Raw genomic sequence first — 14,018 nt, 5'->3', positions numbered from 1 at the left:
GGAACTCCCAAATACAAATGTTGATGAAATAATATTCTGCTCATGTTATGAAACGCAGCGAAGCTGACATAATGTTGAGGAGGGCAACACATAGATAGAATTTTCCTTACCGGTGCATCTGCTCGTTATTTTCAACTTTAATTATTTGGTCTGAATAACAAAACCGTTTAAAATGTCCCCTCATTATCTCCTAGGTAATGTCACTAAATGTGTTGTGTTGTTCGACCAAAACAAATCAAAAATCAATTAACTATGATGTTTAAAAACAGAGACCAGATTAATATTCACATTTCAGAAAAATACCTGGATGTTATCATAATTGCAGATTAGTTTGGTGACAATTCACTTATCAACAATGGAGAAGTTAAATACAAAAAATAACAAAAAAATTAAAATGGTAATAGTTTAACTTAAATGTAAAGCCATAATAACAAAACAAATAATATTTTATTGTGCAAATTACAACAGATTTTCACTCAACAACTTTAATAAGAAAAAGGCCCCCTGGCTTTTTATATAAATAAATACGATATTATTTATTGAAAATGTGGGCAAGGCTTACAATGTGCAGCTCTAAACAGAGCTTTGTCGACGTTCATCACGTCCCTCTGTTGCTTCTCATGGCCTTAATGCAGGTGGAGCTTAACAAACCAGTCAAAGCACAAGTGTGCCTCCACTCTCATTAGATATGGGGAGTGGGCCGACCCTCAATGACTCTGTGCTCATAATGAGATTGTCCCCCTCTTGTTTGCATGTTGTTTACCCATAATCATATACAGGATGTCATTCTTTCCGGATGTTCTACCTCTGGTTAGAGGAGTGTGTTGTATTATTTGTTTGGTTGGTAGTGGCTGTCTGTTGTCCTGCCTCCTGATCAAGACAGGACTCCTGCAGACCCCGATCCAACGTCTCAATGGGCAGGAGCAAGGATGCAACGCCACCCAGCAGACAGACGATCAAGTAAAACGACAAGGTCGCACTCACTGATTGTCTGAGCATCACCTGAAACCAAAACACAACATATGAGGTGGAGAAACAAACAGCCTGAAGGGGCCAAACATGAGTGTTGCTGGAACTAGTTTATTTCTAAAGTGCGAGCAGAGATGGTCACTTATTATTTTATTTACTCATTATTCATTGTCTCAAGTGACTTGTATTTCTTGGCTGCATTGACCTTATCCTAATTTTTATATTTTTCTTTAATGGAAGGTCTATGAATCACTTTGTAAATCTGTTTTAAAAAAAATAAAACAGTTAAAGTTGATTGAAATAATAATTATTCTTGTCATTTTGCATACCTGTGCCACAAAGGGGGTAATCAGGGCCCCCACCCTGCTTATCGCACTGGAAGTCCCCATTGCTATGGCTCTCGTTTCTGTCGGGTACACCTAATGTGAAGAGAGAGTATTACGGCCAGTTCAAATAATCTAAAAACAAATCATTGCTGTTAGCGTGGTAAAATGGTTTGTAAACCTACCTCTGGTGTGTAAACAAAAACAACTTGAAATCCTCCAGAGATGAAGGCTCTGGCAATACATATGCAGATAGTAACAGACAGCCTGCATGGACAGAAAGACAGACACAAAGAGTTAAGAGGTCAGTCATGATGATTTGATATTTCGCTGTTGTGCTAATGTGACAAAATAAAACTCACCTCCCGATACAAGCAAATAAGGGCAGCATGCACAAAGAAAACATGAAGAAACACAGAGCCAGGCTCTTCTTTCTGCCAATACGGTCAATTGCAAGGAGGATAACTAAAATACCTGAAAGAAACAACAAAAACAAAACCTGATGTGGCAGTAAAGAGTTACAAACTAGAAACTACAATTATACACCCAAAGCGACTCCCTTAAACAACACCAGCAGGCCTGAGACCAGGCCCGGTTCCAGAACAAAATTACTCAGGGTGCATCTGAGATTAGAGAGGGTGCAGTGGTAAAGTGCTATTTTTACAAGTGGGGAGTGGACCCAACACCCTCTAGGGGAGTCCACACCTCCTCTAGGGAGGTCCGGGGGCATGCTCCCCCGGGAAGATTTGTTTTTAAATATTGAAGTTAAAAGCATCAATCTGGTGCACTTTGAGAGCAACATGAAGAGATCTATGGATACATCTCAACACCCATATGAAAGAGAACTGTAAACAGATTTACTTTTTCTTTATGGATGTTTTACAAATCACTCCCCTTTTAAGACCGAAATGTCTACAGGCATACAGTAGCAGAAGATGGCATCTTTTTTACATGAATATTCCAGCCAATCTCTGTTTTGAAACCATGAGCTGCAAAATGAGCGCCTTACCCCACTGTACAGGCGAGATGGGTACTTTTTGTAATATACCTGGGCAGGCTCTGTTTTGCCGAGGTCCTCTGGCACTTGCGGGCCGCCGAGGGGTGGCGGACCGGTGTTTGGGGCAACGAAGACGGCTGCGGCTGCTCCGCCTCCGTGGGCGAGGCAGGCAAAGCCGGCGAATCGGGCGGGAGGACGAGTCCACGACAGTGGCCGCGGGTAACGTAATGTCCCCATGATCTGAACTGTTATTACCTGCAGTAGATGCAGTGTTACTGCTGGCGATAAGGGCTGGTTGTTTTAACCATTTTCTGATGTCCATCATTGACTGCTGTGTAAGCACCTTACAGATGACGAACGCGCAGCAGCACAGGTCACGCGCACCTGACATAATAACGTTACTTACCGTTTAAATTGACCAAATAAATGCAGCAGACAATGTTATTTAACCACAATTACAATTGATTTTATTTCAACTATATTCTTCTTCTTCTTCTTATTATTACTACTATTATTATTATTGTTATTATATATGTAATATATTTCACTTTTAATTATTATTTTTTTTTCACTTTAAATTGTTCAAATGAGGGTGCATAACGACTCAACTGAGGGTGCAATGCACCCTTATGCACCCCCGTAGAACCGGGCCTGCCTGAGACGGAAATAAACGAGAGCTTATAATCACAGGGTATATGCAGGAATCCTGAAGTCACATGTAATACCTTTTAAGACCTTTTTTAAGACCTCATCGCCACTTCGAGTTCTAACCGGTTACATTGGCGACACACTTTACCTCACATTTACTATATACAGTATTGATTGTCCTTCCTCCTTATCTTCCAACCATTTGGACGCAGACTTGCATTTCCCCATAACGATGTTGTTTAACAACCGGCGTAAACGGACCTTCACGTGCTATCAAGCAGTGAGCGTGCGATGTCCTGTTCAGATGACGTCAAATCCAACGGGATGCCATAAATAAACTACACAGAATCACACTACACACCTACGCAATGATTACATTCAGGCAAACTGTAGAATACAACCTCTTTGGACAATTTATATACTTATTGAAAACAAGCTACAAAATGTAATACCTTGGAAAATGCCGTTTAATGCTTTTTAATAGCCTTAATTTTCGCTAAATTGATTTATCAACTTTTAATACTTTTTAAGACCCCGCGGACACCCTGAATCAACAAAAATAAATACGTTTAGCCGGATTCAATAAAAGGTATGTAAATACAAATGCAAAGTGAGCTTTATTTGAACCATATTCCTTGGCATTGATATGTTTTTAAATCTACTTTACATTTGTCATTATGGCTCCTCAGTGGGGTATTGTATAAATAAATAAAAATGCATTTAAAAAAAATCTATTGGTTATTAAATTTAAGCAAAAAGTATATCCATGTTGTGAAAGATTTCGTTATGGATGAATACTAAAATATGGAGGAACCTGTATATCATCCCAACACTGTTCGTGGCAGCAGAACCATGGAAGTCTTTACCAAAACGTTTCAAGTTACAGCTCTGAAAACAGCTTAAGAGGAGCGTTTTACCTGGGAATTCAGCCAAGGTGGTCCATAAAAGGTCTTTGTAGTCACTTGATGTCAAATATCTGCATTCCAGACTACAGCTTGATTCCATCTTGGCCCCTTGAATTGCTATAAAGAAAAGGACAGTTGTTTTGTTGTTTGTTCCAATTTAAGAAACTAAAATGACAATGAGTTGCTCCTACCTGTACATGACTGTTCAGCTTGGAATAGCTCAGTAGTCAAGAGTACTATCCCGTAGTAGGAGAAGGCATTTGCAAACCTTTGGATGCAATAACAACACAGAGTTCTAAGTTGTGTAGTGTTAAATGTAGCCTTTTGTTCCAACTACTATACAAGACAAATCTCAGCATTATGTTACCTGGTCCACTAGGAACCATAAACTACTTTTGGAATACTACCTGGGCAAAGGTGTGCACCGTGTTAAATTCATTTGAGGTCATTTGAGTAAGCACAGTTTTATTCAGGAATATGCAAGCAGAATAACAACCGAAATAAAACATGTGGACACTATATTTTGACACAGGAGCCTCATTCAGTTAATGTTGTATTCAAGTCTTTACTCCTAGACTAATAACCACAATACAACAAAGTGAACCTAAAGGTTTTTTCAACTTAACTGGGTCGGTAATCCAGACTTGACTAAATAACTACCTCTGACTGAAATTCCAGATGAAGAAAAGTTAAAGAATAGAGGGAATTAGACACAAACCATATAAACCAAAGAAGCAGAGTAGTCTTCCGATACTGATCAGTGAAGAGATCTTTAATCCTTCCACGCTCATTCTGTGAAATGACAAACACAGAAGGTGTATTTCTTAATCTTTGTAATCAAGCATTGTTTTGGATACTCATCTGCTCTCTCTGAATAAAACAGGAACATAATGCTTAACTGACCTGTTTATTGCCGACAAGCTTCCCTTTAGGCATAGGCTTGCCATTGTCTTTGGCAATGCGTGCTAAAGTCTCCATGGCCTTCCCTGTTTTTCCCGTCAGGAGATGAAAGCGAGGACTTTCAGGAAGCCACTGTGCATCACAGAAAGTTCAGTCAAGAACCGGAAAATCAGCAGTTTTTTATTGGAATTACCAATATACTTACATAGCAGAAGCATAGAAAGACTGCCATCGGTAAACTGGAAAAGAAGAGCAGCCACCTCCAGCCCAGAGTGGGCATTATCAACAGAGCCAGGAGGACCTCGAACACAGAGCCAATCGCCCAGAACGCCTAAAGCACACATTAAATGAGCAGTATATTAAGTCGGTTTAAAGATTCAACACTGGAATAAAGTACAAGTCATGCAGTAACGATAAAAACACCAAAGTACCGCAATCAGCATGATGTAGGTGCCTCTGGACTTCACTGGAAGGAATTCAGAGTACAGTGTCACCCTAAAAAGAGACCACATGTTTGTTGCAAATCATTTAAAGGCTATTCAAATGTGCTAGTCTGTCAGACAGAAGTTGAACTTACGACTGAGGAGCTCCTCCAAGGCCAAAGCCTACAAGGCCCCGCAGAAACAGGAGCCAGCCGTACACAGGAGCAAAGGAACTCAACACGCCGTAAGTCAGAGCCCAGCAGATACACATCGTCAGACCCTGAGACAGAACACACACACGTTTAAAATCTAAATCGTACATAAAAAACAATCATTCATAAATGAAAATCTCATAAAGTAGACTTACTGTTTTCCTGCCGTACGTATCGGACACATTCCCCCATAACGGTGACCCGACACCCATTCCTGCAAACACTGCCTAAGAAAAAAATGAAGTGAACATTTTTACATATTCTAAAATGTAAAAGTTGTGGAAATAACATGCAAACTTGCCACAATTAGCTTATCGCCTTATTCTAGGATTTATGGACATTAGCTCAGTTTTTATGCTGGGTTTCCCCAACCATTATAAGACTTGGGCATCGCATTATATGCATTTTTATTCATCGTTTTGGTGGTGTGTTTTAATAGTATTTATGTCTGTTATTTTTCAGGATATTTTTTGAATGTTTTCTGATTATTATAAATCTAATCAATAATATTGTTAATCGCAATTATTTCTGGATAGTCAACAGTCCAACAAAAGGTAGTTATTGTGACAGGTCTAATACAACGTTTTAAAAAATATGTGAAAGTGACTTTACCGATGTTATGAGGGCCACTTGGTAGCCGGGCAGCTTCCACTCACAGTGCAGCTGGGGGGCCAAGATACTCAGGATCATCATCTCCATGGCGTCTGCAACCTGCTCTCAGAGAGGCCCAGCGCTGCATGAGACACATCTATTTTCTGGAATTCAGAGGGAAATCCTTTCTACACGATTAAGCATTCTTACCCATGACAGTCCTGTGACGACAGACATCTTCCACTGGAACTTTCCAAAGCCGATCGCCTCCAGAGCTTCGTCCACTGTGAAGGTTTCTGTGAAAGGGAAAAGAAGACAGTGACTGCAGGTTTACTGTGTAGAAATTGAGACAGAATGGCTCAATAATCCCTACAAGCACAACATAATGAGATAAAATGATGGGTAAGTATCAAATAATTTTTTTAATGAAGCCGACTACACTTAATCATGCCTTGTGTAAAAAAAAAAGTACATCATTGAGGTATTTTTTCTTTTAAAATAATGTATTCTTAATGCTTCTTTGTACATTGTATAAGGGAAATAGTAGACTTTCTATGCAATTTTTTTTACAGCTATCGCTACTAATACTTCTACAAGTAAAGCATTATAATAATTTATTAAATATGACAAAACGTTTTTAGATGAAACTACCAAAAAGAATACAAAGAAATTAAATGATCTTTATGCTGACCAGCTACAACATTAAAGACTGCTCACAACATAATGCATCAACAAAAATGATCAAAACAATGTAATGACGAAACCCTGACAGTGGCCATTCTGTTGCATGATGAATACATTCACTTTTAGCAACCTTTCGAATGCAGATGTTTACATTGTGGTCTTTCAGTATGGCATAGCTACTTTTACTTTAGTCAATTCAGAAGAGCTTGTATCTTTCATGTGTTCAAACATGACAGTAAGACAAGATTACAATGTGTACAAATTAGAATTAAGAGTGATCTACAAACCCTCATGTTGATCCAATCCAGACATGGTTGCAGACCGTCTTCCCTCTGAGTCCACTCCTGCTGAGGCTATAGTGCAGATCTCATTATCTGTGCCCTGGTCCTCATCGCTGTGACCCACCACATTCACCCCACTCCTAAATGTCAGTACACCAAAAGGAGAAATTCAGGCCTTACTAGTTTCAAGCACAACATTTCCTATTGAATCACAGTTTACTTCTATGTGGCAACACTTTGATATGTAAACACAACAACAGGTTCCATGCTACCTGTTAGCATTACAAACATGAAGAAAGGCAGAAGTAAAGTTATGTGGTGGATTTACCTCACTTCATGATTGGTCCACCGCTTGTAGGTGACATTGTCTTTTTTGCTCCACAGATCCATTTCAGGTTGAAGTGTTAAGAGAGCTGTGACTTCAATTACACAGCTGAGCACTGATCAAACCTGCTGGTGCAGTCAGTTTGCACTGAGACACCTTATCCCAGAACATACCATAGGTAAAGAAAGGGGCGTGGTCAGACCAGGAAATAACATTGAGCTGTTGTGCAGAAGTGAGTCTGTATCAGAATACCTGTATTAGTCCCACAGAGGGGAAATGTACGTTGTCACAGCAGTAAAAGTGCCACAGACAGCTTAATGTTACATGTTACGTGCATAAAAAAGTATTAAAGTAAAAAAAAAGTTATAATATAATACAAAATATAATAAAATAAAAGGTTACACAATTTACAAAAGAGTAAAAGAGAGTTTTGAAGGTTAGTTTAGCAAAGTGTGTCATCCATATTTGTTGAAATATAATCTGCGGAAATGATAGATTTATTATAAATAGGGATGATACAATCAAAACTGGTAAACACTTTGCATATTTCAGCTTCATCTCTTAGTGTTTCTTTGGGCAAAAACAACAGACTAGTCAGTTTTCGAGTATATCATTGTTTTCTTAACTTAATATACATAGTGCCTTCTCTTCTCTGCTGCTGCTGATTTTATCCCTGCTTTATTTGTTTCTTTCTTTGCTTTGTACTGCATTGAGAGAAGCCTACACAATTCCGTTGTACCGGAGTATGATAACAATAAAGATATTCTTCTAAGTGAATAGTAATTCAATACCAAACATAAATCTATGTCTATCATTTAATCTCAGTAAAGATAAATCAAACTGTATTAATCTCCCCTCGCCCCCTTTATAAAGGCTCTTAGTTTATGTTCTAATCCAGTGGGATTTACATCAAGTACAACAGTAAGCCAAGTTTAAGCTTAATTCATTGATCACAAAAAATTAAAGCAAACACAGAGAGGTCATGTGTTTCACAGCCCTTACACTATTCCTCTCACCACAAGAAGGTTATATAAGAGTATATAATATGTGCTTAAAGTGTCAATAGCCTGAAATGTAACAAACATTTTATATTATTCAACAAAGGAAGGGTTACATGTGATATATCCTAAAAGGACAGCACTGTGGATCACCTGTTATAGCCTGCAGCTGACAGCAGGCTGTGCTCTCTCACCCTTCTTGTGTTGGTTAAATATCCAGAAGGCCTTCTCTGGAAAGTTGTATGAGTTCATAGCTGCGAGTATGTTTGCTCATAACCAACAATCAATGTGCTAATTCAACTGTAAGAAAGCTAGAAGTTAAAGGAAGGTTTTGTTTAGGGCATTGTATTCTGTCTCAATAGCAGTAGTACTTGGTGTATCATGTCTGTGGGAACAGCGCAGACTACACTTCGAAGAGGCTTGTCTTTCCTCCTCTGACACCCTCTAAGATATCTATAGTTTCTCAAACAGTATTCTAGTTGCTATACCGATAGAGCATATGAAACACACTTAAAAATAACACACATGATACTTATCTTAGGAAAATGGTCAGCAGTAAAGTGAAAAGAAGATGATTTTCTTTTGTATGTGAGCGGCATACAGAAACACTTTAGTATTAGTATTTTACTAGTATCTTTAACTTGTGAAAATATTCCATTACAATGTCATGATTTCTAAAATGTCGGACATATTATCAGCATATTTGTATTAATCGTTTACACTTTTCTCTTATCTTGCATAATCTTTTTGTAAGGTGCCACCATAAAATAACAACAATGAAGCCACTACTTCCTAAATGTAGGAAGTATTATAGCCTACCTTTATTTTACACATATTTCTTCTGAAAAGTAACTTTAGCTGTCAGATAAAAGAACAATAATTCCCTAATGTGAAGAACAAGTGCCATAGAAAGGAAAAACTAAGATAGAGTACTACTACTCACAGTACAGTACTTGAGTCAATGTACAATGCGGTAAGTTGCATGGATATGGCCTAAAATGTGGTGACCCAGTTGTCTACAGCATATAACATGATTTATTTGATTACACATGGAACATGTACATTTCCCAATTGAAATGGAGTACTTATAGCCACAGGAGGACGTTATGTCTGTAACTGATATACGCTTTCTGTCCTCTGCAGCCCTGCGAGTGAATAAGGCCGACCTGAAAATAAAATCTGTAGAAAAGTAGGACACTGTGAGGACATGCTGAGGCTGCTGCATTATGGGACGGTCATAAATACAGGTAGAAGATACATCGCGTCCCCTCTGTCCTCACATCCTGTGGTCACTTCAGCTGCTCGGCCAGACTCACACAGATCATCAGCAGAGCTTTACTGATTTGAAGACATGGACAAAAAGGTAAGCTTATTTAGATATAAGTCTTTATATTGATTACATATCTACTGTGTATGTCTATCCCGCAAAAATTCCATTTGCATGCACGTTTTGTCTTGAACAGCTGATTTTGTACTTTAGTGATTGTATGATTTTTTCACTGAATGCTCTACTTCCGAAAACAATAGCCTCACAGCTTGTTTCGGTCTTAGGAGTCATGCCCTGTGGACAACAATCAGTTTTGCTCATATAAATAAAGGATTACTTGAACGTTTAGCTGTTTGGGACTAATTGGGCCTGTGAATATTTATTTGGACATGTGGTGGGTCAAGGACAAAAAGTTATCCAGCTTGTCCTTCAAGATTGCCGGTGTCCGGTACCTTGCTCAAGGGCATCAAGGCCGTGCCCAGGAGGTGAACTGCGACTTCTTCAAGTACAGGTCCACACTCCATATTTTTAGGTCTGTTCAGGGACTTGAACCGGCAACCCTATGGTTCTCAGGCCAATTCTTTTTTTTTAAATTAAAACATATTTTATCCTATAAATGTTCTATATTGTATCAAATGATACTGTGTTTAGTTTAGACACAGCCATTTCAGAGATAATGTATCATATTGAAAAAAGCTTTTTTGTATCAATAACACATATATTGAAGTAATATAAGAGCAGTTTCGTGCCTGTTTGTCCGTTCGTTTTTATTTAGCCGTTATCGTACTTGCCATCTTGAAAAGAAAAAACTTCCAAATACCAATAATCTTACTTGATTAAAAACGTTCATGTCCCAATACACATTTAATGTAGAAAAAGTTGCCACTGCATTCAAATTGCAAGAATGAATTAAACAAACATTTGTCCAACACATATGATTGGATTTTTGTGATATGGATTTTTTTCATCAATTGATATTGGAAAACTGTGTTTCAGCTGCTGCCACGGCTCATATGGTGAGCATGGTGTGTGTGTGTTTGCTTTATTGGGCACTGATTAAGAGAGCAGTGGTATTCTTTAAAGATTGAGTAGAAACCCTTCAGTATTTGCATAATGGATTGCAGTATGTTAATGAGGATTTTTCCAGCACGCTCTCTTATGTTACCGCGTGTTTTGGCGAGTCTTTAGCCAGTAACGTAAGACGCCTTTGTTGATGCTAACAGGAAGCACAGTTACATTTTAAACAGACGGAATGAGAGGGCAACGTTACGCCGCCTGCAAACAAGTCACAGCAGAACCACAAGACAAACATGAGATAAAAGCTCCAGGAGGCAATGTATTATTGTGATATCAATTTAAAAAATACAATGTGTTAAAAATCAGTGGTGTAAAGTAACTACGTTCATGTATTCAAGTACTGTACTTAAGTACAATTTGGAGGTACTTGTACTTTACTTGAGTATTTCCATTTTCTGCTACTTGGCACTTCTACCCAACTGCGTTCAAAGGTTAATATTGTACTTTTACTCCACTATATTTATTTAATACCTTTAGTTACTTCTCAGATTTGGATTAATGATGTGAAATATAATCAACACTTAAATTTGACTTTATTTACACCTGGAGTAAATTCACAAACTACTCTGCAGTATACAAAGTTATTCAAACTAGCTGCACCTTTACCAGCTTTGATAAACACATTAATGTATCAATAATTATAATCAAAACATACAATATATTATATTCTGAAATGGGCGAATCTGCATAATGAGTACTTTTACTTTTGCACTTTTTTAAATAAAGGCAGGAATTTGTTGATAATACTGATAACATTTTTGTTCTTAGTTTTGTTTCTTAGTTAATTTAACTTATTCAAAGTATGCAATGGACTCTAAAGTAATCAATTTTCCAGAAGGTGATGAAAGAAATATTGCAAAAAAGTATTTAAAATAAATGAAAATACTTTGTCATTACTGTATGTATTACGTATACAAACAAAATAATAGGTAAGAGTAATCATTTAAATAAATGTTGTTTTTTTTCATTTAAAAGTTTCTCACTGTTGATGGCACCAACAGAGTGCTTGACAATTATCGTAGCACATTACATTAGGTCAGAGATTCATTTCAGATTTTGACAGCATGTGTTTCAGAATATACAATGGTTTAATCCCAAACTAGTTCGCTGTAATGAGCGGTTAGTAATTAGTCTGAAATGCATCTGCCTAATCAAAGATCAGTAATCGAATACCTGTGCAGTAATTTTGTGAGGGGGGGGGGGGGGGGGGGGGGTGAGGACGGGTGTCTGGAAGGATAGAGTTACTACATCCTGGTATTACATATCTGCACACACACACACAGATATACACACACACACACGCTTCCTTAAACACATAGAGGAGCTGTTCAACACTCAGGTGCAGCGCTGAGTGAACGTTTGCAGCCTGGGCTCCATGAATGTTTAACCAGGCCGGTGCGTTCAGAGCCAGGTAGCTCATTACGGCCTCATTACCTACAATGCAGGGACATCCACCCAGCAGGAAGCAGCCCCACTCCCCTTCATCCTCCTCCTCCTCCTCCTCCTCCTCCTCCTCCTCCTCCTCCTCCTCCTCCTCCTCCTCCTCATCCTCTCTGTCCCAGGCCATGGTACTTGGCCTGCTCCGAGGAGAAAGTAGATTTGTGGTGAAATATCTGTGCTGACTTGGCGAGGCTCTGCTATGGGAGAATTTGTCCAATACTAAAGCAGCCAGTGTCTGTCTGAGCTGTTTACCTGGAGGATTGAAGTTTGTAGTCATTTGGAGATCTCAGACTCATCACAAAAGACTGATTCAACCATGACGCACCAGCCTTTGGAATTAAAGGAGGTAATTATATGAACTTGGCTTGTGTGTCCTGGCCAACATTGTTGTATTGTACTTGAAGCTTCTATAGTTATTGTAGCCTCTTTCAAATACTCTGCATAAATATTTAGAAAAAAAGACAAAACTGGTCTTCATGAGAACAATCAAGACATTTGGAGATGTGCATGGATTACTTTCTAAATCTACACAAGAAACAATGTCTTTAAAGCTGCAGTGCAGTTCAGTTCTACGGAGCATTGTAGCATCTTTTTGGCCTTTTTTTGGTTTCATAGCCCGCAACTTCACTGTTTCGGTTCACTGTGTTTTAGATTCAAATGTTCCAAGAAAACCAATGACGCTTCCAGCTCAGCACTTCACGACGGACTTTGAACATAAAGGAGCATTAATAGCCGTAAATGGCACAATGAATAGGATTTGTCAGTTATTTTTGTAAACAAAAAAAATTCAAAATGTCTTCCTCCCGGCTCAACGTGGGTTAGAGTATTCACCAGCAACTCCAGATTTACTATTTTCGTGAAATAAGCTTTGACCACTGAGAATTTGTCTCACTATATTTGCCTCTTTCGATACTATGTCATTTTCAAAGCTTCCTTTTGGAGGCATGCTGACGATCTGGCCCTCGGTCGCTACGTTTTTACAAAACTGAGCTGAAAGAGAGTACATTAGGTGGACTGAATGAAAGTGTTCAAAATGTCTTCTTTTTAGAATGATAAAATGTGAATGTTGTGTGTTCAGCTTGTGTCATTGACCAAGTGACCAAAAAAGAAAACAATGCTGCTTTAAGAAAAATGCAAACTAAATGTTTCTGTCCAGATGTAACAGATGTTTAGTCATAGTGTTCTCAGTCCATAGCATGTTGTTGTATGCTTGTGTGAAGCAGCAGCAGGTAGGTGCTGGACCTGGCTGGTGTGAAGGAGGCCTGTGACGCTCAGGTTTCTGTAGACACCTGGAACCCCCTAAATGTGTGTTGCCCGGGGTGATGTGTGGTGTCAGTCAATGGCCCACGAGGAGCGCTATCTCTTTCAGGAGGCTAACTGCCACTTTGTGGCGCGTAACAGGATCCTGCACTGTACTGGATGGAGAGGGACAATGGAGCGCCCTCTCAGGTGATGGTCTCCGGATCATATAGACTTTCCTGTTCCGCTGTAGCCTGACTTTAAAAGTTAGAGTTTATGGTAGTTGTTCTTAAAGATCTCCTATCATGCTATGTTTAGGCATATATTTTGGGTATCAGATATATACAAATATATAAAAAGATGTCTATGTGTTTTGCTCAAAATACCAAACAGATCATGCATTTTAGACATCCCTCTATTTAAGCCCTGTTAGAGAATGGCTGATTCTCTGCTGGCCCCGCCCCCTTTTGAGCACGCAGGCACACTGCTCAGATGCAGCTAAATTCTGCCGTTTAAACAATATTTCCTGTTCCAAACCACTTCAAGGATTATTTCTGAAACAGTATGGAGCTCAAATGCTTCTTTTCTTGCGGGTTTACTACAAGGTGAGTTCCTTTCTTTATTTCCTGCTTTTTTACACATACTCTCTCCAGTACAGGTTAGCTCTGAGTGTTAGCGATGCTTGCTAATGTAAACACAGACCATATTACGTCCAAAATATGTTGCGAATTGTTTCTGAT

The 14,018-nt window shown here is 38.8% G+C and overlaps 1 protein-coding gene across 1 annotated transcript; it reads right to left on the bottom strand.

Moving 5' to 3' along the window:
- Positions 1-428: 428 nt before the first annotated feature.
- On the bottom strand, positions 429-7,417 carry LOC117476800 (synaptic vesicle 2-related protein-like). The gene is made up of 16 exons (XM_034123551.1): positions 7,261-7,417; positions 6,939-7,072; positions 6,178-6,263; positions 5,989-6,087; positions 5,532-5,603; positions 5,320-5,444; positions 5,174-5,237; positions 4,948-5,073; positions 4,746-4,874; positions 4,561-4,634; positions 4,034-4,110; positions 3,855-3,959; positions 1,655-1,766; positions 1,478-1,559; positions 1,299-1,388; positions 429-1,002 (listed from the first exon to the last, which is right to left on the bottom strand). Exons 1-16 carry the CDS (start codon positions 7,320-7,322, stop codon positions 802-804), a joined length of 1,638 nt encoding a protein of 545 aa, XP_033979442.1. The 5' UTR covers positions 7,323-7,417; the 3' UTR covers positions 429-801.
- Positions 7,418-14,018: the final 6,601 nt, after the last annotated feature.

Source organism: Trematomus bernacchii, unplaced genomic scaffold (assembly GCF_902827165.1).
Source record: "Trematomus bernacchii unplaced genomic scaffold, fTreBer1.1, whole genome shotgun sequence".
Classification (NCBI taxonomy): domain Eukaryota; kingdom Metazoa; phylum Chordata; class Actinopteri; order Perciformes; family Nototheniidae; genus Trematomus; species Trematomus bernacchii.
The sequence above is the reverse complement of the archived record's forward strand: the minus strand, read 5'-3'. Positions and strand labels throughout refer to the sequence as shown.